The sequence below is a fragment of the Paramormyrops kingsleyae genome, chromosome 7 (genome assembly GCF_048594095.1).
Source record: "Paramormyrops kingsleyae isolate MSU_618 chromosome 7, PKINGS_0.4, whole genome shotgun sequence".
Taxonomy (NCBI): domain Eukaryota; kingdom Metazoa; phylum Chordata; class Actinopteri; order Osteoglossiformes; family Mormyridae; genus Paramormyrops; species Paramormyrops kingsleyae.
Window position 1 is genome coordinate 19,453,029 of NC_132803.1, and position 25,645 is coordinate 19,478,673.

The 25,645-nt window shown below is 38.1% G+C and overlaps 2 protein-coding genes across 7 annotated transcripts in view; one reads left to right on the forward strand and one right to left on the reverse strand.

The window, feature by feature from the left end:
• LOC111849928 (ras-GEF domain-containing family member 1B) overlaps positions 1-6,488 on the forward strand; it is a 66,186-nt gene extending 59,698 nt beyond the window's left edge. For all 6 annotated transcript variants that reach the window (XM_023823245.2, XM_023823248.2, XM_023823250.2 and 3 more), the window contains 6 exons: positions 749-828; positions 1,802-1,897; positions 3,415-3,510; positions 3,716-3,839; positions 4,447-4,519; positions 5,095-6,488. In XM_023823245.2, the coding sequence (XP_023679013.1) occupies positions 749-828; positions 1,802-1,897; positions 3,415-3,510; positions 3,716-3,839; positions 4,447-4,519; positions 5,095-5,119 (494 nt within the window). In that variant the 3' untranslated portion in view covers positions 5,120-6,488. The remainder of the gene's footprint in view (positions 1-748; positions 829-1,801; positions 1,898-3,414; positions 3,511-3,715; positions 3,840-4,446; positions 4,520-5,094) is intronic.
• Positions 6,489-14,563: 8,075 nt separating this feature from the next.
• Positions 14,564-19,661, reverse strand: bmp3 (bone morphogenetic protein 3). The gene is made up of 3 exons (XM_023823403.2): positions 19,021-19,661; positions 17,229-18,127; positions 14,564-15,416 (listed from the first exon to the last, which is right to left on the reverse strand). The coding sequence occupies exons 1-3, from the start codon at positions 19,301-19,303 to the stop codon at positions 15,225-15,227; spliced, it is 1,374 nt and encodes a 457-aa protein (XP_023679171.1). The 5' UTR covers positions 19,304-19,661; the 3' UTR covers positions 14,564-15,224.
• Positions 19,662-25,645: the final 5,984 nt, after the last annotated feature.

The following is a 25,645-nucleotide window of genomic DNA, read 5'->3' on the forward strand; positions in this document are numbered from 1 at the left end:
CCATTGTGTGCTGTCAATAGGCTTATGGCTGATGTCCCTCTCCAGGCTTTCATACACACATAATGAAGGACTCGCACGTCATCCTGTTGCAGTGGATGTTAATTTCTGTTCCTAACACCTGTTGGTGCTGAAAAATCCTCTTCTGATAAGTTGTTGTTTTCTGCATGCATTGATGAAATTGTATAACTTTATTTTTTTAACCAAGCTGTTGAGAATCACATCTGTTTTTGCATAAAAGAAGAGACTCTAAGCATTCATTTGATCATGGCTTTTTTTCCTGTGCCAATTCTGAAGCTGACCTGAAGCGGCATCTTCCAGTAGACAGAAGCGCAACTCATGAATATAAAATCTGATCTCCTTTATAGATAGTAATAAAGTCTTATCGGAAACTGCTGGGCGTGGGCATTCTTCAGCAAGCCTGCCTTAATGAGCCGTGCAGGTGTTGGAGAGCTGCCGGCACCCCGACGCGCTTTCCCTCAGTTCACAGGGACTGGGAGGTCACATCTTTGATAACCGGGCTGGTTTTGTGCTGCCGTTCCTTCTGCATCCTATTACCATATGTTAAATGCTGCTTCGGGAAGATGTGACTCAGGCCCTGGTTCCATTGTCCCATCCTGGGGTACTGGAGGGGTCTTGGGAGATGCCAGACAAAGGGCAGCTTGAGGGGTTGCAGCTGGCTGGGATGAGAGGAAGGGGAAGCTGTTGTCCTGCACATGCTGACATGTGCTCTCATCTCCTTTCTCCTCAGCTGGGATGAACATGAGCCCAGTTTCCCGGCTGAAGAAAACCTGGGCCAAAGTCAAAACGGCCAAATTCGATATCCTAGAGGTGAGGACTGTTGCGCTGTTCAGCAGGCCTTATTGTAACGGATGATGACTAAGCATATATCTGTGGTTAGATTGCATAGATGTGAGCAGAATTAAAGTTTTAACTATGCTAATTAAAATGAGTACTTATCAGTTTGTGTTCTTTCTCTTTTCTTTTTGTAAGTCTTCCTGTAAGGTTGTGTGTGCGTGTGTGTGTGTCTCGATTCAATTTCATGTATTTCCTAACCCTCTCTTTTATATATTGGTAAAGATGAAGGTTTGTGTTTTAAAGGCAGAAAATAAATTCCTGAATAATGCTTTTATGAGGTACAGACCGCAGCAGGCAGAAGCACCTGTAGACGGATTTGTCCAAGTGATTGTGGGAAGATGATATTTGTAATTTTTTCAAAGAGGTGGAAATGGATAAGTTGTGGCATCGCGGCACTGTCTTCAGTTGCCTTTGTAGCCCACACTGCTCTGCTCTCTGGAGAGTTATGCTCCTCACAGGACAGGCGGTGTTTTGAAATGTAAATTTCTCGTGTGCAGAGCCAGGCTGCTGGACTGTGGCTTGGCACTGGGCTCTAGAGGGGAGGAGCTGGTTCAGGGAGAAGATGTACTTCCTATGCTAATGAAATCTGTGTGAAGCCCATTAAATCCTCTCTGTGTGCTTGTGCAGATGGTGCAAGGGATGGGAGCACAGGGTGGGTGACTCCTATTTTCTAACACTGGGAGTCAGTAGATTACAGCAGTGTTTTCCAATCTGGTCCTTGGGGCACCCCCAGACAGTCTAGATGTTTGCTCCCTCCCTGCTCCCGGTAGTAGCATATGGTACTTTAGTGGGAACTCGTGATTGTAATTCGGTAATAATCCTGTTAAATCAGAAAACGTTAGGTGGTGTACCTTGCAGGGTGATTTAAGGCCAGGGTGGTTTTTAGGTGCAGTATACATGGCACAAGCAAAAATCTCACAAGCTTGATGTTCCATTTGTTATGCAGCACCAAATGGACCCAACCAGCAATTTCTACAACTACCGAACGGCATTGCGTGGTGCTATGCAGAGGTCCATAACGGCACATACCAGCAGAGAAAAGGTAAATCCAGTAGCTAGTTCCGATTGGACCATTGTTTGTGCCAAGCATCCGCAAGCATCTCACAAGCCTCCTTGTGTAGACCAACAAGCTTGTTGTGCAACATTTTAGTTTCTGTGACGGTAAGCATAGTTTTCAAAAACAAGCTTGAGAGTTCTGATTTATTTTCCTTTTTAGGATCGTGTATCTCCATTTTGCCATTCATTATTTGAAATTGTGTGGAAAATGACTCTCTCTCTCTTTCTCTCTCTCTCTCTCACACACTCACACACACACACACACACACACACACACACACATGTAATTTGAAATGATAAAAGCAGATTAATTATGGGGGAAAACCAGCAACTTCTGGCACTTCTTTGACGTCAGTGTGCTGTGTACCATAGCAACTTCCAAGAAAATGTATATATTTTTTCTGACAGTGAAATGTGTAAGATCAAGACAAAAAGCCACACTATGCTAAAGGCTCCAAACTAAATAGTGGTATTTTCGTTGCATAACTGTTTTTAAACAGAGGTTAGGACATTCACGGGTCAACAAAGGGGGACTGGTGTATAAAAAGCCATTTCCTGTTTTAGATATGTTGTTCTCCCATGGAAATTGGCCTGACATTAACAGTGTTATGCAATACAGGTCATTAAAATATCAGCGTTATTTAAGAAAATCACCACCACTGAATTCCGAACTGCATTCTAGTCATGAGAGAGTATCCCTAGGCTAGCTGAAATGTTCTGTTTCTGCTAAGATCATGCAGGCATCTGTTTCTCAGCACAATAAATACATTGTCTATTGTAATAGACTTTGTGGGAGTATTGTAAGGCTTAAAAAATGACATTTCAGTTTATTTGATTAAACTGTTTTGCTCCCAATGGTTGTTTCTCTACTAAAGCAAAGATTTGAGCCCCCTTTTATACTACCTAAGTTAAATGCTATACTTTCTCCCTACTATCACTTGGCCAGCTTAAGTAGCAAAGAAAGAGAATGCCCTTCTTGTAGCATTTGAATCTAAAAACCTGTATAATAAAGACCAAAGTTGGCCAATTAGGGATCAGCTCCAGGTACTAGTTTAACACCATGTAAAGTTGCATATCAAAGAGCTTTTTTTTCCATTGTACATGTATGAGGAGTGAAGGTTCTTGCACAGTAAGAATGCAGTCTTTTTGAGCTGTTGATAGGTTTTGTAACTTCACTAAAAATGTTCCCCTTTATCCAGTGTTAGGGCTACAGGCCCACATCTTCTGTCATGTGGTTGAGCTTCAGCAGCCAATCCTCGTGCACCACCCGGTTCACGCACCTTTATGACATACAACTAATGATCGATCCGTGCAAGTTGTTTTTCCTGAATCGAATTGTCATTTAACACATTGAAGGTCATTATTGCAAACCAACGGCCACTTTTTACTGAGTTATGCATTGTTAGTCTCCAGTGTCACTACTGCTATAATATCATCAAGCTTGTATATGTTTCTCTTAAATACAATTTATAATGAAGATTTCTGCCTCTGTCTTCTTTGTAGATTGTGATTCCCTTCTTCAGCCTGCTAATTAAGGATATCTACTTCCTAAATGAAGGATGTTCCAACCTGCTGCCCAATGGGCATGTTAACTTTGAGGTAATTACTATAAAAATACATTTATAATATGCCTGTATTGAATCACACACTTCAAATGAGCAGGTCATTCAAAGGAACAAATTTTCCTTAAATATTTTCCATTTGAACTTGCAGCCAATGACTAATACACTGCAGTAAAGTGTGACATTCAGATTGCAGATTTCACCAGTGTTTCTAAATCTTTCCAAATCTGCTGACATTTCAGAAATTCTGGGAATTAGCCAAGCAGGTGAATGAGTTTATGACGTGGAAGCAGGTGGAGTGTCCTTTCGAGCGGGATCGCAAAATCCTCCAGTACCTGCTGACTGCACCGGTCTTCAGTGAGGATGGTATGTACCGTCATACTGGTCAAGGGTAAATGGTTAAAATCGCCCCACTAATGTAGGATCCGTGGATTTGAGTCTAGCATGTGCCCCTTAGCTGTCGGATGTAGCTGCCCTTTATCCTGACCTCCTTTTCCCATGCCTGCCGCCTTTGCAGCTTTCACTATTTGCATCATAATGCAAATGAGCAACCAAAAAATGTATCAAGACACTTTGTTTTCCCACTCAAAAACTGGGCTAGTCATTTGCTAATGGGAATTTTGTTCAGTGATTAATTGCACATAGTATTTATCACTGGAATATATGCTGCCATTTACTCAATTATAGTAATGTTTTCAAAACATAGTATACCTACATTCATTTTTGGATCTCAATCTTGAACTATTTGTTTTTATATATATATATATATATATATATATAATATAATATAATATAATCTCGCCAATGATTTTTCCCCTGTGAAAGGTGTGCTATACGCAGCCCCTGTAAAAGAGCAGTGTTGTCCTGTACTAGAACATCCACCTTTTCAAGTTGATATAATCTGGAAGGAGCTAACGTGTTATGGTCGATGGATGCCATAGTGACACTTATGCCCACCCCCCCCTTTCCGCAGCCTTGTTTCTGGCCTCCTATGAGAGCGAGGGACCAGAGAACAACATGGAGAAGGACAGCTGGAAGTCTCTTAGGTGTGTATCAGGGTCAAACCCATTCATCAGTTTAGCACATAACCCTCCATATTTAATCAGTAAGCTTTATTTATGCAGATGGCACTGTATATTGGCAAAATTTACAAAAGTGTCCCTTTGCTGCTGCTATTTAGAGCAGCGTAATCAATCATTTGCTTGTTGGCCTACCTCTGTGTTGTATCAACAATGTAAAATTAATCCTTAAGTTAATGTATAGAATTTATTTGAATGCTAGTTACCCTCTACATATTATAAAATTTTCATATTTATATTAAACAATGCCTTTATTTTGCTGCATAGGTTAATTGCAATGGTTAAGTCGCGTGATTATTTCTCAAAAAAGATATTTGCTTAGTATTTACTTATTTTTCCAAATTGTATGCCCCTTAACTGACATAAAATGCACCAGAAGTGCATGTTCAGTTTTAGAATATGTAATTATTTATTTTCCCAAATTAGATATAAATTAATCAGTTATGGTGTGATAATGATGTTGCAAAGCCTGTAGCCTATAACGTGCATTTAAATGTATGTTGAATCTGCATTCCCTTTAACAGTTTGTTCCTTTTTTGCAGGTCTGCTCTACTAGGTAGAGTATAAATGCTGAAAGAGAACTTTTATAATGTCCTGTTACACCAGAACAGTGTGAAATATCCTAAATTGCAGAGCCTGGCTGTCCTTTGACCGTATCAAGAAGGACTAAAGTACTCAACAGTAACATTAAAGACTGTCAGGATTTGTATGCTGCTCAGACTGAAGATTTCAGGACATTTTTTTTTTAAAAATGTATTAATGAAATGATTAACAAATGTCCATTAAACGACATGTAAGGGATGCTCTTTCATGCATGGCTAACAGCTACAGGCTTCCAAGTTTTTGAAATACATCTTTGAAGAAGTTCGAGTTTGCTGCTGGTTGGCTTACTCTAGATTACAGCGTTGTGTGTACTGTGTATACAGTACTGTGTATTGTTAAGACCTGAAATATTAATTAAGCTAACGGTTAGTTTTGTTATATACTTTTTTCTATTTGTAAAAATGAGTACAGTGTTATCTAACCCAATGTGCTTTTTTTTTGGGTGAAGTTTTGAACGTACGTTAAATGCACTGAGTACATTTAACAGTTTATTGTTGTTCTTTGTGAAACCATGTAAACTCCTTATAGCTAGAATTATGTCACCACTTTTCCGACGCTACTTGACCTCATTTCACCAGTATTTATGCGGAATGTATCACAAAATCCAGGAACTGGATGCATTTTTGCCTAAGATCCATATACCTAATGTTCACTATTATTCAGGCTCTTGCCTGTAGAGAGAAGAATCTCATTGGAGCACAGTTGGCTTCAAGCACTTGAGATTATCCACTTTTGAAGAAGAGGCTTTTCTCTTTCCCACAGTCTACCTGCCCCCTCTCCCTCCCACAGATTACCAGAATAGCACAAGTGGCCATATAATCCTGGTCAGGTGGCAGCGAGAGTTTACAGTGAATTAGCAGAGCAGAATTTTGTATGCATAAATTTTGAATATAGAAGATGTGGTTCAGTATTTTCTAGTCTCTTCACCCTGACTGATTTCTATTAATAGGGTGGAACTCTCTTGTTTTTAATAATTTTCATTGCTTTTTTTGTTTATTTATGTGCAAGACTAGATATTTACAGGTTTTTGTGTTTTGCTTCTATTTAATTTGTATTAGGTGATTTGTCAGGCTTCACTTTCCGTAGTTATGTGTTGCAAAGATCTTATTAAATGTGTTTTTAAAATTGGCAGTAAGTGACAATTTTCAGGGTACTTAGAGTGATATGCACTGGCTCATGTCCTTTGTCAAATACAAAACCAATTACGTGTTGGTATCCTGTGTAAATAATTTATATGTTTACATTATCCCATTTCAGTGATTTCTTTATAATGGGAAATTTAGTACATTTAAAAAAAACACTGAAGACCATTAATAAAATGTTTTAGAATCTGCCCAAGTGTCCTTTCCTTTTTCAATTGATGTGAATGATGCAATGTTCAATGCAATTCAAACTAAAAATGGAATTCACCTTTTAAATTCAAAAATGAAACCACCAAAATACATTCATAGGAGGTACACATGAAGTGTTATTTAAAACAGGAATATACATTCGGTATTTTGGTATTCAGTTTTAAAGAATTGAATCTAGTTAAAACAATATTACTATTTGGCTAGTTCTATTACTTCAGTTTGTTATTTACTTTATGTTGATTCTATACATTTCCCCAGGTAATATGTCATTCAGAGATTTTGGTTACACGGCAGGACCTTAAGTAATTATATTGTTATATGATTATCAATTAAATATGCTAGCTATATATTTTAACATAGAGTATAGAGTCGTGCAAGACTGAACTGGCACTTCCAAAATGAAATAAGGGGAAACATTTTGATTAGCTGAAGATTTCCAGGAGGGACATGAGGAACTTTTAGGTGAGGGGACAATGGGCTCCAGACCTCTGTGCTCCCCTTAGCCCTGACTGATGATACAGTTCGATATACAAACACATAGACGTGGCTTTTAAAAAAAATCAATGACCTCACTAATACATATAATTAAATGCGCAAAACACAATATAAACTTTCACTTCATTTTGTGCAATGGGAACATTAAAATTCTACATCTTGGTTAAACATAATGGATGGGAGCTTCATATGAAATGGAAGTTGAGGTTCTGTGATACGATGATTTGCCGCCATCTGCTGGCGACTTTGGAATATAATAATTCTACATTCAACAAAATCCTTGATCCTCCCAGGCTTCGCTGTCCAGGTTGCAGGACACCTTTGTTCCCTGAGCTGTCCAGCTCCTCAGTTCTCAACATTGGTGATTTGGCATCAAACTAATGGAACTTTATTAGAACATATAACATTAATGTCTTTTATGTGTGCATGTCCTTTTATTCTATATTTATTGTTATGTGTGATTGGTTGCTGTGCTACTCCACGTGCCTTTTAATTGCCCCTTGGGGATAAATAAAGTAATTTGAATTGAATTGAATCCATCCATCCAGCTTTTTACTCTGTGCTACCTTGTCCTTATCCCAGGTACATAGATGGGTGTGTTACACACACACATACACACATTTATATTCTGTGGACTATTTAGAGACAGCAATTAGCTTCACCGCGTGTCTTTGGACTATGGGAGGAAATCCTTGAACAACACTGATCCATCCGTACAAACCACAGAAAATCCTTCACTGTTCAGATCGTATACAGTCCTCATAGAAAGTCTTGGGACGGTTACTTAGTTTTGTAATAATGTGAAAATGTATTGGCTTAATAAGAAAAGTCTATTGACAAGCAATTTTTAACATATAACGTAAAATATTAGATCTGATTATTATGAAACTTCTGGAAGTCACATCAAAAGATTAAAATTAGCTCATTTGGGGCACAGATGTTTATGTGTGTGTGTGTGTGTGTGCACATGTGTGTGTGTGTAAACAAATGAAGTAATGATTTTTGTTATAAAATAAACAAATTTTCAACATTTTGACTGAATTACGCGATCCCTTCAGTCTCTCTTTTTAATTAAAAACCTATTTTTATAGATTGCCTTTTAGTTCTGATTGTTGACAGTTTTTATTTTATTATTTTAGTCCTCATTGGTTGTATTGTATTGTGACTATTTATAGGGTTGGTTTATTTATGTTATGTTTGTGCTAATTTTCTACAGCACTTTGGAAAACTTGGGTTGTTTAAACGTGCTTTAGAAATAAAATTGACATTACATTACATAGCGTCCCAAGGCTTTATGTGAGCACTGTATCCATTTTCTCTAACCGCTTATTATCCTACACAGGGACTCTGGGGGTCTGGAGCCTATGGGCGCAAGATGGGCGCCGATCCCTGGCAGGGCGCACTCACGCCATTCGCGCACAGATGCACACTTACGGGCGCTTTCGTAACTTCGATGTACTTCGGCATGTTTTCGGACTGTATTGGAAACCGTAGTTCCCGGAGGAAACATACCTGTAGAAACCCCATGCACGGAGCCCCAAAGGTGTGAGGCAGGAGTACTAACTACCACCCCGTAAGCTTTGTATATTAGACTATATCTATACATTTTGCAATTACGATCCCGGAGTTAGTAGAATATTTGGTAGTACTTTGCCTGACGGGGCACAAATACTTAGTATAAACTAAGTTACTACTGAAGTACAAATCATGAACGAATATAGTCGCAACTTTAATATACGTCACGATTCATTAATGATGAATAAACATGAGATCAGTATTTCATTTTTGTTATTCACATATTTGTTCCTTCAGTAGTTCACAAATGTTTACAGAATTAACAGATATAGTAACAAATATAGTAACTGCTTGAGACAAAACATGCGTTAAAATTCATCAATGATGAATTAACATGAGACCAGTATTTAAATAAGACTTGTTAGTTTGTGGTAAATTAATACATCAGTCATAAAGAGTAATACTATATTTGTGCCCCGTTAAGTAAAGTGTTACCTAATATTTAATATATGTTTTTTACTAATATTTTTACACATTTAGTTCATTTAATTAACATTTGAAAACACAAGCAGGTTTTTGTTATCTCTCTTCTTGTTGCCCTGCTCGATTTTAAAACCATATCTGCTAAGGACTTGGTTTAATCGCTGGTATTAATATGTACTTTAATTTATCATAGCTACATTTTCTTGTGATTTGTTCTGGAAAGATTGTCTGACAGGTATAACTGCTCTAATGGGTACCACTTCACAATAAGACTACCCTTATAAAGGGTTTATGCATGGTTTATTAATCAGGTTATTAATTAGGTTGTGTCACTTTGTAAATCATTTATAGACAATTATAAACAAGTTATAACACCACTTATACGTGGCAAAAGGGAGCATTATGTGTTACCTTCTGTTTGGCCCTGGGTTGCTGTTTCCTGTGGGAAATCCAGCTTCTTTTCACAGTCTAAGTATGTGGGATTTAGGTGAACTTTTGACATTAAACTGCTCTTAATGTGTAAATGGTTCTGTGTCTGCTTCACGGTAAACTCATGATCGTCTTGATCTGGACTGGATAACGTGGTAATTGACTGGATAAATGCACTGGAAATATAGAATGGGGCTTTGTGTCATTCCTTTACATGTTGCTCTCTGTAAATTTCGATAGGCCAATTTTCTGATAGTTCCTCATGACCCTCACACACCAGTTCATCCAAACATGCTTTATTTCTCCATCCATCTTCCAAGCACTTGTCATGGTTAAGGTCGCAGGGGACCTGAAGTCTGTCCCAGGGAGCCCAAGCTGGGGATCTCCCCCATAATGGGGCTGCAGGCGGAAACCAGCATGACACAGGGAGGAAATGTGAACTCCGCACACACAGCGGCGTTAGCATTTAAACCCCCCAGCCCTGGAAGTATGAGGCAACAGTGCTACCCACTGAGTGACCCTCCTTTTTCTTACTCACTTGTTTGCTTGTGTGTGACCTCATCACTAAGGAAACACATTTAAGGGGTTGCGTCCAATATGAAACTGTCAGTGGAAAGCAAGATTAGTAAGAGACAGAACAAAAACAAAGCAATATTTTTTTCTTTTTATGTAGCTGTCAGCAAGCACCTGACGTGCAGAAGCCAGTGGAAGATCTAGGACAATCGGACTTTTAAATACGTACATCACTGCAGCACACGGCCGCCTTCACACGACATATTCGCTTCACTGAATTAATAGCCATTTTAAAATGATTACATAAAAACAATATTTCAGACTTGGTTACCTTCCAGTATGGAACAATTTCTCCTTTCAGATCCTTGCCTGTACGCCTTGGAGAAAATAAAAGATGATGCAACCATGAAAGGAGCTCACGTCTTAAGCACGTATTTTTCTTGAGGTGTAAACACGTCTTTCAGGAACGTGGTAACTACTCCAATGTCAGAGTGGTGTGTTCCACTAACCCCCCGCTGAGTGGCAACCTGACCTTAGTACCTGATCCATCACTGCAATGCAATGCCAGAACATTGTGTGACACAGAACGAATTCCTTGGTAAGCACACAAGTATTATATCGGTTCCATTATGGCCCTGGCCTGAAATGAAAACATACACTGACTATAGAGACCTGAACTGACATCTATTCACCTTTGTCCTGCTGCACCTATGCAAACCTGATAAATCTGCTGTTTGAGAACCATTATTTGTTCTCAACCCAAGCAATAAACCTGTCTACATATGCTCATCCTGTCCAGCTGTGTGTCAGTGTATCTGTTTTTTGTGGGACCCACAGGGTACATAGGCTCGTATTTCTTTATTTTACTTCACTATTGACCTTTTTTCTCATAAACTTTACTTCATTAGCCTATTAGAGTTCAACGAGTTATGCTGTATGCATGAATGGTTAAAGTTCATAAACACCTTAACCAAAGTGTGAGATTTTTGTACTAATTTTTGTACTTGTAATAATGCATTATCTTTTGATTTTAGTTGTGCATTTTCACATGAAATTATATACATTAGTATTTAATTTCCCCTTTTATTTTAAGGGGCCAGGTAATGTTAAACAAATCTTAACTGGATCATTTAGAAAATAATTTACGTTACAACTGAAACTAAGCATTTTCCAGAACTCCCACACCTTTAAGCCTTACCCTTCAGAGAACGCTACAAGGCAATCAAATCACAGGGACCAAAACATTCCTGCCCCCACACATCAACCTAGGGAAACAGTTCAGAAATGATCTCATACTTGCTCCTTTTCAATTCAGGATTGTACTTTAAACAAACTTCATAAATGCTGATTTCTGTTTGGAGATTTCTGTCATCAAATAAATACCTCCCTGGGGGAGAGATGGAATTTGTAACCCAATCATAGCCCAGATGTTTCAACAGAATAGTCCGGATACCTTCGAGTTCAATCATTAAACAGAACGTAGAAAGGAATTCTGCATGGAGGGCTGTTCTGAAAAATATGTTCCCGGGACATATTAGGGAGAGTGGACAATAATAAAATACTTTGAGAATTATTTGAAAGCTAAATCCGTAAAAATTCAGGCAAAGATTTACATTGTATTTTTGCCTTTCAGAAGAAAGATTATGTGCAGTGCATATATAAAACAATTCAAGGTCCTTACCTGTAAATTCTATGCATCAAAATCTTTTTCTGGTGATGCAACAAATAATACAACTAAATCCATGTATGCATCTATCCATCTTCCAATTACTTACCCTGGTCATGGTTGTAGGTATAACGAGATTATTTCATGAAATAGTAAAGGCTGGAGACAAACCCAATAACAGCTATTTTGGAATGAAAATCTCTGTATTAACATAAAGGACCCAGTTTGTTGTGTACACAGTGACATACTTCACTTGTCTCTGAAACCTGTTCCTGATTTGTTTTTGCTTCTCACGTATATTGATGTCACACATCTATTGGTGATGATGTTACTGTCTTGAATTGACTTTAATTTGGTCATATTTAGTATATTTACCTTGGTTAAGCAGTTATGGGAAATGTATTGATGGTTGAATGGATGCATGATTTGTACAGATGAGGTGTTTCCTTCTTAAGCCCTATAAATGATGCTGACGAGACATATATGCAAATACATTTAAAGCAACTAAGTCCATCATTAGCTTCCAGCGCATTTAGGACTAAACAAATTTCCACAACATTTTATTTGGTAAAAGGTGGCATATGTAGCTTTATTGTTTGCTTGAATGGTTCATAAGAAAGGTTTGTTCTCAAACAGGGGAGTCCTCACATAGAGGCGAGTGTATACATCAGTAGTAATGAGTGCCATTCACAGCTTGACAGGTCATGTGATGTGTTCCTCTCCGCATCGTCCCCACCCTTTCTTCCACACTCCCTGCCAATCAGCAACCACGTCTCAAAAATAGCCGCTCATCAGAGAAAAAAATTTAAACAATACACAGAATATAAATAAAACATCATTAAACATTAAATTCCATATACAAATATAATGTCATTAAGCTTATTGTGCAAGAATACCATTTTCTCTTAATGCTATATATTTACAGACTTTACAGAGTGGTATGGGGAAGCTCCGTTCATAGCATTCTCTGACATACTGCAGTGGTTGTCAAAGCAAACAAAAGTGATGTTCATTTCCATGCATGGAAGAAAAAAATAGCAATACAAAATATTAATTATATAAGAACTTTTCCATTAACACAATTACTACAGATACTAAAAATGTCTCATATTGGTACAGTATAGCACCCATACAATTCATTACAACGCAGTTACAATCTAAATTTATTTAAAGCACTGAGAGTAGCAATAGTTTTCTTGGAAACCTAAGAAAAGTGAATCGCTGTACATTTAAATCAATACATTTTTCTGAGATGAAGCTCTGATTGCTCATATGAGACTTCATCGTTCAGATACATCCCCACAAAAGAACACTCACAAAAGTTAAACTTTGTATTAAATGCGCAGGTAAATTCTCTACTGGCAGCATTCTATGAAAATAGCAACATTCTGAAAATGGATTTGCATTTAGAATGATCCCATGCTTCATTTTAAATGGTTTAAACAATAAGCTGAACTGCTTTTAGTATCACATAAGTGTTCCATTATATCTCTTAACACCAGTGACATGCACTAAACTACCTCCCTTTTCCACCTAAATTTTGCTCATAGTAAACAGTCATTGAGATTTTAACAAGGCAAGATTTGTGTTATGAAGATCTCTTTGCACTTTGAAACTACTATAGAACTGAGAGATTGATTTTGCTAAAAAAAACGGAAAAATAACTGAATTTGATTGACAGATATAAGCATTTCTAGGCATCATAGTATTTAGGTACAACATTTACCATACACGATATTTATGCAGAGTGTATGTTTGTAAATGTAGTACGAGCTACAATATAATTACTCGCCACTTACAGAAAAAAGCACTATAGCAAGTTGGTATGTTTACAGGTAAGATTGATCAGGTAGCTAGAGCAACCATGCCAACGGACACATGATGTCATTTTGCAGCTGCGTGAAACAGAATTGTACATGTTGACAGCATGTGTGCCCTACCTCACAGGCAGATATCAACGGGTGTGAGCGCTTCTAAGACGTGGTCATTCAAACACCGACAGCAGTTTGAGACGTTGTAGCTGTGAAGTTCAGGTTGTTGATTCGCAAAGCAAGCCCAAGTCCAGCTTCAACTCAAATGTTGTTTTCAAAAGACTCAATGTGAATAAAAATAAAATGCGTCTAAAGCATTTATTGCAAGTAATGAGACAACGCAACAAAACGTCTTCTACAGCCCAGCCAAATGCATCAAGATGCTTATCAAAATCCATTGTTCTAATTAATTCTATTAATTATGTATTAAATAAACTATATATGTATAAAAGAAAAAAATACTGATTAATATTTCATACAATAATAATCTGTGTTGAAATCTTTGCTCAGTTTTAGCATAGCTCCCTAGATGATAGAGATGAAAATAAAAATCCCTTTTTACATGAGTTAAGCCCTAGTACAATTACAAATATTAATTTAAAGTTACCCTTAGTAGAAAATTCTTAGTATCTAAACTGAAAGAAGATAAACTTTTGCCTTCAATTTGAAAGCTGAAAATTTTTCTGTAAAAAGCAGCATAAAAGTTAAGTTCAGGCTAACGATCAGATGAAGACACTTATGGCTAATGAATCCAATAATCTGTTATCTTTAAAGTTACTTGCATCTGGATTTCAATGTACAGTACAGAGACAGAAAATTGGAGAACATGGAAAACTCTGATGCCTGTACACCTTTTGTAAGCACAAAAGAATGACCTTATTAATGCATGAAAGTGTGTCTGACCACTTTTTGAATATGAGCTTCAAAGCATTCATAGATATAATTCTGTATATATAGTTGTGTAAAAGCATGGTACTGTGTTACTTCATTTAATAATTGCTGATATGTGATTGGCTAATATCTGTATATTTGAGAATGTTAACTGCAAACAGCAATAATCCTTTATCAAATAGTAGTGATTTTCCAAAAGGCACTTTAAATATTTTGACTTTGGAATCCATATATAATAGGTATCTCGATACAGTGATCATATGAAATTTTAATATATGCTGAACCTTCAAATTATATTTTAAAAATGCACTGATGTATGGTGAGCACAGAGATGTACATTAGGTCAAAAAATGTAGTACTGGGGTTGGGAAAATACAGGGTAGACTGTTCTCTTTCAGGACAATTATGCAGCATAATCATAACATAAAAATACAGAATAAACCCACAGTTCAACGCATTGTATACTTTATACTTTGGTATAAAGCATGTCATTTTTTTACTCAGCTGTTATACGAGACTGTAGAATTCTATTGCATGAGCTGCAATCCTGAATGTACATAAATCAAATAAGTCCTTTGCTGCAAATGATTCAGTCTTTGACCTCTTGGTTGAAAAGGGAAATTATCCAATGGATGTTCATCCTCCTGTGCTACAAAGATAGACAGTGTTTTGTCATAAAGTTAGAAATTTAAGTTTTATTTCTGAGGCATATTAAAGCAAAACCTCCTTCGGTAGGGGCAGAAAAGAGATTACATATCTTACAAAAATATATTATTTTAGGTTATGTTTCTTTCAAGCTTCCACAACAGAAAGATAAAGTCTTCAAAAATTTGTTAAATGATGCGGGAACCAATTATTAATTAGCTATATATCAGGGTTTAGTTTCTCTTTCAGTGCAAAATGCAATTTCGACATCATCTGCAGACGCATGAGTCCACGGTCATATTGGGGTAAACTTTGAGCACTACATTCTTGTCCTGGTCGAAGAAGAGGATGCTGAGAGGCGACATCCTTTCGGGCACACAGCAGGGTTCCGGAATGCCGGGTACCACGCCCACCGCCCGCACAATGCTCTGGATGGTAGCGTGGTTGGAGGGCTTCAGGGACTGAACAGAGAGAGAGAGAGAGATAGAGAGAGAGAGAGAGAGAGAGAGAGAGTCAGATAGCTCTATAAGCAAACAGTTCTGTGATCAACCTGCTACAATGACGATGGTGCCTCTCAATGACTCTGCGTCCAAAGACCCACAACACCCTAAGCTGTATTTACTTGACTATCAATCAGCTGATAAGCAGGCACTTGCATTCGTTACAACTGACTCAACAGCCAAATATGTGTTTACTCCAGTAATTCAACTCCAGTTTGCAGCTCAATGGTATAGCATACCAAGAACCTTCTGAAATTTTAACTGGCCAGCTTCACAAACCCAGCGCCATATCTACTGTGCGTCCTACTGCCCTGTCATCATAAATCTCAAACTTCCAAGCCAATAGCTAGTTTGGATCCATTTTATTTCTTCTTTGTTGTTAAAGTGTTCACTCAGAAAAATTGTGCTGGCACCTGTATAATACTGAGAACTCTCAGAGTTAAACTGCAACCACAGACGATCAGCTTCTTTATCTTCAAATTCTTCTTTTGTCAGTTTATTGCTACTAGCACTGGAGATCCACAGGAGATACCAGCGCTCAATAATGCAGTGTTTTTGGTGTGCCACGACAAACCAGTGTGCTTCAGCATACTGGCTGGAAATCGCTGCCTTATGGAAAGTGTGCCCTGGCAGGAAAAAGGTTGGGAAACACTGCAACGTAATACAGTACAAAGTACATCAATGTACTCGAGTAAGTTTTGCATAAGAAAACTTATTCTACACCTTGATTCTATGCGAGGTGGATGTAAAAAATTTGCTGCGTTTCAGCTGGCTTGAGAATGTGTGTGAAATGCACAGAATAATTCAATTTATATTCATTATTTTGTGATACTTTAGAAAAATTACACAGCCTTTCATAAATTATTAACACTAATAAACAGAAGACTATAAGATACCCAACAGCTAGCCAATAGCTTCGAATACAAGAACAGATATTTATAAATAATGTGAGTATGATTATTTTTAAAGAAACACAGACAATATAAAATGATAAAAATTCAAAATATATTTTTTTCCACAGCTATTAATAGTATTAGACTGGCAGCTCAGCAATGTAGCTGTTATTGTTACACTCTCCAGAATGACCATGTAGCAACAATGATTCTCTCGCTGGAGACTCACATAAATACATTAGACAAGGTTCTGGCACAGAACGTTCAGAGGAATGTCTTCTTAGCAATACTGTCATTTTTTAAATTGAAACTATATCCTGTAAGACATTAATCACTTGGCACAGCTTATGTTTTACATTTAGTAGTCAAAACCAAGTGTCCTAAATAACATAAGAAATTCACAGTAAAACATGATGTTTTCTTGCAATTATTAAAATAAACAGTGTACGATTGCTTACTATTTTGTACAAGCTTTCCTCCTTCAGAACAGCTTGCATAATTCACAAAACGTCAACATAAAAAGTTACTTTTCATTATTTTTCCTGCCTAACAAATTGATTGAGAGAGATGTCCAGATCTGACACCAGGTAAACAAAATTGAATTTGACCATTAACCTAGTTAAGCATAATTCAAGTATAAGTACACTTACACTTGAATAATTTCCCTTGAAATATCCAGATATATGATAGAGGTGACATTCATGTCTATCTTTCTGTTTTCAGGAGTGTCTATAAATGAAATCAGTATAGCAAATGGGACGAACTCAGGCTACATATGACCTCCCAGGTCACTGAGTGAAGCAGTACTTTTCTAATCCACTCATTTCCATTAATTTTCTTATTAGATTAATTTTTGAGCATAAACCAGGAATGAACTTACCTTTGGCATCGGAAACTGGCAAGATCCTGAGCAGTAGTAAGCGTCAAAGGATTTCGGGGAGATAATCCACTCACTCCACCCTATGTCAGCGAAGTCCACCTTCAGGTACCGGCGGGCACAGTTGCGAGGCTCGCTCCATTGCTTCTTGTGTGCCCGCTGTATAGTCTGATCGTCAAATTGCAGCAATGGCACCTTGTGGCGGTGGTTCTTTCGGGGCTTCTTTTTGGGCTGTTTCGCCGGTCTGTTGTCTATGGGGTTGTACGGATCCGTCTCATCCCAGCGCGGCACTTCATATGGATACTCGTTCCCCGGGAGCTCATTGTTCTGGAGCGGGAGGAGGGTGTCGGCGGAGCGCCTGGACCGATGTGGCATTGTGCTGGCACTCAGGTGTACTCCTAGCTGGTGAAGGCCTGGGCGCACGGGGTCTTTGTGCCCCCCCTGCAAGGTGGACACCACATTTTCTGGACCAGAGATGTCGGAGTCATTGGCATACACCAGGATGTAAGGGGGAGGGCCGAGCAGAAGCTCATTCCACAGCTTGTGTCCATCTGATGGGACTTTGATGCCAATGAGGAGTTCGTTGTGATGTTTCGCCTTCTTCGTAAAGGAAGTTATATCTTTCCATTGCCAGGACGTCACGTCTCTGTGGGCTGCGGGGACCCTGATACGAACATGGCCCAGAGTCCTGGTGTCATTATCCAAAGAAGCACAACTCCAGATCCCCAGCTGAATGTGGGTTTGCTTAGAACTGCGTTGACTGCAACTTTGGGACCTTGTACATCTGGAGGAGCTATTCTGCAAACCACCAATGAAGTAGTGTAACGTGGCAGATATGATGTCCTCTGATTTGGTTAACGAAGTTAGATTAAAGATCTGCATCTGGATGCTGTTAACTGTACCTAAATACAGAAGTAACAAATTCCACTTACAAACTAGTGCACAGCAATTGCATTTTGACTAACAATCAATAGCTGAAAATGTACTTATGAGTTAGTGTTAAAAAATTACTACATACTTTGTTATTTCAGTGGCGATATGAAAATATTTTCAAACACCAGAAAAGATATATTTTTACTTAAATTAACTTACGTGACGCGGACCTGGAATTTCTAAAATATACCAGTAGGAGGAACCCAAGACCTGGAGGAAATTCCAGCTGAGGTTTCAAACTAAATTCCAGCAAAATGTTTCTGATTCTGATTTCAAGAGGGACAGTTTTTTATTTGATCAGGCCCCTTTATCTTCGTTAGAAACTCTTAAAGTTTTAACGGGCTTCGATAAACATAAATAAATATACTGGTGAGTTCGCTGTCCAAAAATCCATGTAAGACTTTCTGGTAAAACTTTAAACTGATTACTTTAAACTGGATTTTCCACCAGCTAAACGCGCACAAAGAACACAAAAGACAGGGGACGTAAATATTTTACAGTTCAATATATAAATAGCCTAAACAATATTTCAATAAGTACATTTAAGAGTATCCAAAATAGCAATATGATTTAAATGTCATGCAAGTCTTAAGGAAATGTGTTTAAACATTTAAAGGAAATATGCATTGCATCTTAAAATTTCACAGTAAAACACCACGTATGATACTATGTTAGCTCTGCTTTAGTCTTTCTTTTCACAAATCCACTGTCATCCAACAGATTACAGTAGCTGTCCCAACAGGTGTCTCTGTGTTGCATGACAACCCTGAAACTCTAGTTTTGCAGTAAATTAGAAGTAGTTATAGACTATATTATAGACGGTATATAACAGTATTTACAAAAAACAAAGATCACTACATACCCCAGTGTGCTTTGAAGCTGCGAACCGTATTTCCATCCCTGAAATGAAATCCAGCACTGTTGTATTTCTCATACAGCATCTGCATGTGCTCTGATACCGTCTCCTGTAAGACAAGGTCGCCCTCGTCCTTAGCGAAGCCATCATCATCCCTGCTCTCTTCAAACTGTCCCATTTCCGCCTTTCTTTTCAGTCCAGGGAGATGTTCGTCCAACATAAAGCGATATCCACTGCAGATATAGATCCATCCCAAAAAAATGACAAGTAAATGTTGACAAGGTGCCATGTTAAATCCCAGTACTGATCTGAACGTAATGGAATCAGTCAGACTTCCACGCAAGCTTTCAGTTATCTCTCAAATGATAATGACACCTGGGAAAGCTGGTATTGCAGTGTTTCTAGCCCCTATCTTCCTCTCTTTACTCTCAGCCGTTTCACTTCGGGAAGGAAGTTCACTTGGTTTTGTATGTGCGAGCAGGGCTGATCTCCGCATCGCCAGCCAATGGCAGTCCTTCTCAGCTTACCGGGGTAAAAACCACGTTGCGCACGGTAACATGTGGACGCTGTACTCCGTCCCACAGCGCACTCATGGTAAATATTCAATAACGGCCCCGAAACCTTCTTCGCTGCACCGACCTATCTGGGACTACAGTTCTGCACAAACATATAGATTCAGCTGTGCTTTCAAAGCCATGTGCTCTTCAAAAAGACCCGTCAACGCATGTTGTTGAGGTGTTTGATTTTTGTTTACCGCTGAAATCCTTTAAACAATCCGAAATGGAGAAGAGAGAGAGAGAGAGAGAGAGAGAAATCAAATGCCGTCCACATACCGATCGTGTTTAATTATCTTCCAATTTAACAGCGTTACATGTTTAATATTTTGTCAATGCTAACCTCCTCAAGGCAGCCAAGCTTCATCAAAACATCATCCATCTTCCAACCGCTTATCGTCGTCAAGGTCGAGGGATCATCAAAACACGGTATCATTAATTCCCAAAGACAGGTTAGTGATATCATGTTGGCAACACGCACAACTTATTTCACAGGTCTAATTTCTGATATATATATATATATATATATATATATATATATATTTAAAAAAACAACAAAATCAATTAAATACAGCACCAGTCAAAAGTTTGGACACACCTACCCATAGAAATGCTTATTAGTACTATTCTCTACGTTTTAGAATAATTATAAAGACATAAAAAAAACTGTAAAATAACATATGGGGTTATGCACTGACCAAAAATGTATTGTGAAAAAATAATTTGCTGGGGGGCTTTGTGGGTCAGAATTTAGAAGATTGCTGGTTCAAGTTCTGAGGCCAGGCAGAGTGATGCCACCATTGGGCCCTTGAGCGAGGCCCTTAACCCCAATGGCTCCAGGGACTGGCTGACCCCACTGTCTCCTCTACACCAGTGGCCTCCTGGGATGCTTTCCCAGCTGTCCTGAAGGAGGTCCCACATATGCTGAGCTCTCATTGGCTGCTTTTCCTTCACTCTCGGGTCAAACTCCTGAAAAACCTTTACTATACTGCGTTTAGGTCAGGTGGTCTGGTCATGTGATGCAACACTATCACTCCCCTTTATAGGCATGTCCAGACTTTTCACGGGTACTGTGTAAACATAAAGCAGCTTTTATATTTGTTAATACATTCAATTTATTCTGTCACAATGGTAACTGAAGATAAAAGAATTATGTCTTGAATTTTTAGATGTTACGTTTCAGTATGTGCAGTAATTAAGGAGGATATTCAGAGAAATAAAGGATTTACGTTTCAAATTAATAAGATATATTTTTGATGTGAGGTACTAGGTATGTGTTTGGTATTGGCTTCCATTTTTCAGTTTCCTATACACATTTTGTCAGACTGTTAAAAATGTAGAACAAAACCTGATTTCTCCTTACTTTCCCATCTAATGACCACACATATTGCAAAGAACCCAGTACTGACAAAATGCAAATATTGATTACATTGGTACTAAATTTAATCAATATTCTGCTGCAATGCAAAATTACTACACAAGCAACGTCTTGGATAAATGATACATATATAAAATGGTACCAGTAACTAGAGAGTAGATTAATGGGAACTAGAATTTGAATGTCATATCATAAACAAGGAATCTCAAGGAATGACTCTGTCAAAATTATCCATTGGTTTTATTATATATTTTGGTGTATCTACCTTATACTACTTTTGCCATTATATACCTTCTGCTAGGTCTTTTAAATACCAAGTGTATACTGTAGCTTCCCATTTACATGTATACATTTTCCTTTGAGATTAGTTAGTATCATCTATCTTTTTGTCTCTGTCTGTTAAAACCACAAAAAAACTAATTTTTTGGGCTGTCTGAAAAAGTCAAGTAAAGTATAAGAAGGACCACAAAGACGCATATGTTTTGTGTCAGATGTAGTCAATATGTGTTTGAACCTCTTGTGTAAAGCATGAAGAGGAGCACATTTCATTAAACCACATAAGGCTGTTATTGATGTAATTATTTCAGCTTTTAACGTGCATAATATATTTGGGGAATCTTAGCACATTTAGCTTTTCCACTGTAGAGCTTTGAGTTAGAGGGAGGCATCAACATTTGACAATGGGGCTACTAAACATAGAAATGTGTTTTGGGCAGTTGGGTACAAGCTAAGGCAGCCTCATTTAAGAGCAAAGTTTGCTTAAGTATATTCAGATTTAATTAATCATGTTGCCATCTTCCTCCGCTTTGATATGAACATCTGTTGTTTCATTTGTGGGTATCAGAGTAGATTTTGTTCCTCTCACAGAGCACAGTTCATTCATGTGTGTAATAGGAAATTGCTGCCATAGACCACATGAATGTATTATGGCTCAAAAAGCGACCAAAGAAAAACAATTTCTAATGTGGGTGAGAAGCTCTTTCGTCTCCTGCTTGTGTAGAACTTCCTTGTGAACAAATGGTTATGTTGAAATATACTGGGTCCAACTGAAGTTGGCATTTCAGACACTTCAGTTAACAAATATTGATATAAAGGAACTAGATCAATGAAATGATCATATGGAAATGCTTTGAGAAACTATACAATTTATCTGCTTAGCATCCAGATTTAACCAGGCTATACTCTCAGCATATCCGAGTTAAGCAGATTCAACATCAGTTGTTTGCCAAAAGAGTGAGAGAGACTAATTGGACTGGTGTGCTGATGAGCGCTTTGTGCCAGTAATGAAAATGATCTGCGTAGATTGTTTTCAGTTATACAGGACTGCAAAAAGCCATCGAGGGACTGATATGTAAATAATCCTGCGCTTTGAAGTGAATATGCTTGACAGCTGTGTCTATGGCTGAGCGTCCTCCTCCTTCTGAGACTAGCAGCAATCTTCCAGGTCGCCGAGAAACTTTTGCCCTCTCAGGAAAGTGACAGCAAGTGGAGTTTTTGTTAGACAAGCTAAAGAAAAGACTAGACTTAACAAGTAAGACTGTAGAAAGGCTAGTATTGAACCATGCATCTAAATTTGAGGAAATCTCCTTGGAAAATACTCTGCTGCATATGCAAATGAAGTGTAAAGTTGAAATCTAAAGTATTCTGTGCATAATTAGGTTCCATCAAGTCAAAGTCAGGTGTCTGTGACCATAGAGATGGCACTCCTCGTCTAATGGCTTCCTAGTGGCATGTCCCTTATTGTGATGCTTGGGGCTGTCCATCTTGCTGGTAGTTGTCCTTGTCCTCTTTCGACCTTCAACTTTTGCAAGCGTCATGGTCTTTAAGAAAAAAAAAAACAAAGTAGGATTGTGCTTCATGTGAGAATTCAGTCATTTTGATCATGAATCTACTTGTTTGTTTTCCTTGAGGTCTGTGGTATTCTTAAAACTCTTTGCAAGTAAGTTCAAAGGCATTAATACTCTAGTCCAGTCATTTGCTGAACTTTCAAATCTGTAAAGAGTTTCTGAAGAAATACAGCTAAATAGTGTAGTTTTTAAATATCATGTCATTCAGCTTTTCATCTATCCATCCATTTTCTGTACCTGCTTGTCCTATTCAGGGTCATGGGAAGTGTCTGGAACCTATGAGCACAAGGCAGGGAACGACCCAGGATGGGGCGCCCACCATTCACAGAGGAAACCCCAGGGCAACACAGGGAGAACATGCCAACTCCACACGGAGCCATGGTGGAGACCCAGGTCCCAGAAGTGCGAGGCAACAGCAATACCCACTGCACCAGCACGCCGCCCCAGTTCTCAATCATATTTAATAATTAGTAATAATATTTAACTGAAAGTGTTTATTCATATTTAAATCACCTTAAAATGGCCTGGACAACTGTTGTTCCTTTTCCATGGCTGGGGATGCATGTGGAGTTCACATGTTCTCCACTTTGGTTTCCTCCTGCTGTCCAAAAAACATGTGGTTTAGGTGACTTGGTACCTCTGAAGTGCCCTTAGTGTGTGAGTGAACTGCAAAATAGGAGATAATCTCAGATATATCCTCAGACTTTAAATGGTGAAGGTCACACGTGAATAAAATTTGTTTTTACTCTAAAGCAGGGGTGGCCAATCTTATCCGCAAAGGGCCGGTGTGTATGCAGGTTTTCGCTGCAACTCCCTAATTAGATTACTAATTAGAGGACTGATTGGCTGTAGAGTCCTCACACCTGGGTTTGAACAGCTGACCTACAGGTTATTCCAAAAACCTGCTTACACACCGGCCCTTTGTGGATAAGATTGGCCACCGCTGCTCTAAAGTTTTCAGCCTTCGGCTGGTTTCTGAAACATCCATTCACAGATTGCGGATGTCGGGAGAGGAAGTTTATTCATCCAAGAGTATCAGTGCTAATAAAAGTAAATTCTCACAACATATAGAAACTCAAGATCCACATATACAACAAAGTTATGTTACTGGTTAAGTGACACAAAAGCCCTGTCACCTTTTCTGTCTTTATATAGAATGTTTCTTTATATAGTTTTTGACATTTTTGTGATATTATTAAGGCATTTCACTCAAACAATATACTGTGATTATATATATATATATATATATATATCGACATTAACCATTTAATTGTAATTTAGGTTAAGAAGTTTAGAAATGATACACAGATGCACAGAATAATGTGCAACTTATTATTTTCATGTTGCAGCAACTTTTCAAAATTTTCATCAGAATCTTCTGGATTGATTTTTCTTCCTCAGACTCCAGTGTTCCCAATATTGTTTGTTCCCAAAACTATTTTTAATGAATAAAAGAATACCAAAACCACAAGCAATGACAACTATGATTACTGATGTAAATACATCTGCAAAACAACTACAATAATCATAAGTTCCACCTAATTCCATTCGGCCTACAAACGGCAGACAATAGAATGGTTTTGGAAAGGGCAATAGCATTATGTTACATGGAATATGACATGAAGTGGTTTATGGTTGTATAGGGAGAAAACTAATTATGTGTTATTGTGGATGACAGGAATGTCACGTTTTACAATGAAAAAAAAATCATATATATAATTATTTTAGCTTATTTATATGGCATGGTGATAATTCTAAACAGCAGACAATAATGTGTATTACCATAACCCCAAACAAGCACATAAATATGACTTTCTCCAAATGTATGAACTGCTCTACATAGAAAAACAGCCTTGACACCTGTTTTGTTTTTCATGACAGACAGAAATGGCACGCAACTGAAGTGTTCAAGAAAAAAAAAAAAACTTCATACATAAGGCCGCCATCAATATTTTTAACATCTGGAGCTCAGACACTGTAATGTTGTCCTTTTCGGTAACAGAGGAGCACTTGATGAATGAACAGCCTGAACGGAAGGGAATACCTTTCAAGACCATCGAGGAACGTGTGGGGGGGGAAGATTTAATAATATTTTCTCGCTTATGGCCTACAGTAGTTATTCAATGTGCCAACCCAAGTTATCATGATATTTGGAAATTCTTTATTCTTCTGTTTGTAGACTTTTTGATGTTTCGAAATAGACCAAAAATTAATTGTGGGCAGCCCAATTATATTGCCGCAGTAGGCAAAATGAATGGGCACTCAGGTATGATTAAAGCAGGAGTTGCCATCTTTCTCGCATGTGCTAGAAGTTGACCTTCCCCATCTGGTGTTTAATGGGCAATCGTGTGCTTACCGCAGGCTGCGTAAACCCACCTCATCAAAAAGGTTTTATGTGCTTTTTATAGATCCTGGTGTGTAAATGTACAGAAGAAACACCGTGGATGGAGGTATCTCAGGGTCATATAAATGCATATGATGGATTTCTTGTTGTCTGAAATGGCATTTTCCTCTCTGTGCTGCTAAAGGCTGGTATCTCTAAAAGGGGGACAGAACACTGCTGCTGTTTATGACGAAAAGGTACAAAGATATATCTGTAAGCGTGTGAGATTTAAGATGCGAAAACTACCTGCATGACTACCTGCATTTCTTTCCTCAATGAAACAGGTAAAGGAATCAGTGGGATATTTATGAAATTATTCCAGGAAACATGCTTGTCAGATTTATAACAAAAGTGTATTTAGTTTTAAACAATGATGTAAATCTTTTAAAAAGCGCTGTCATGTGTAACCCTAACTAGACCCCCAACCCACATTGCTACAACCATCCAAAAGGATTAGTGCAGGAGAGTA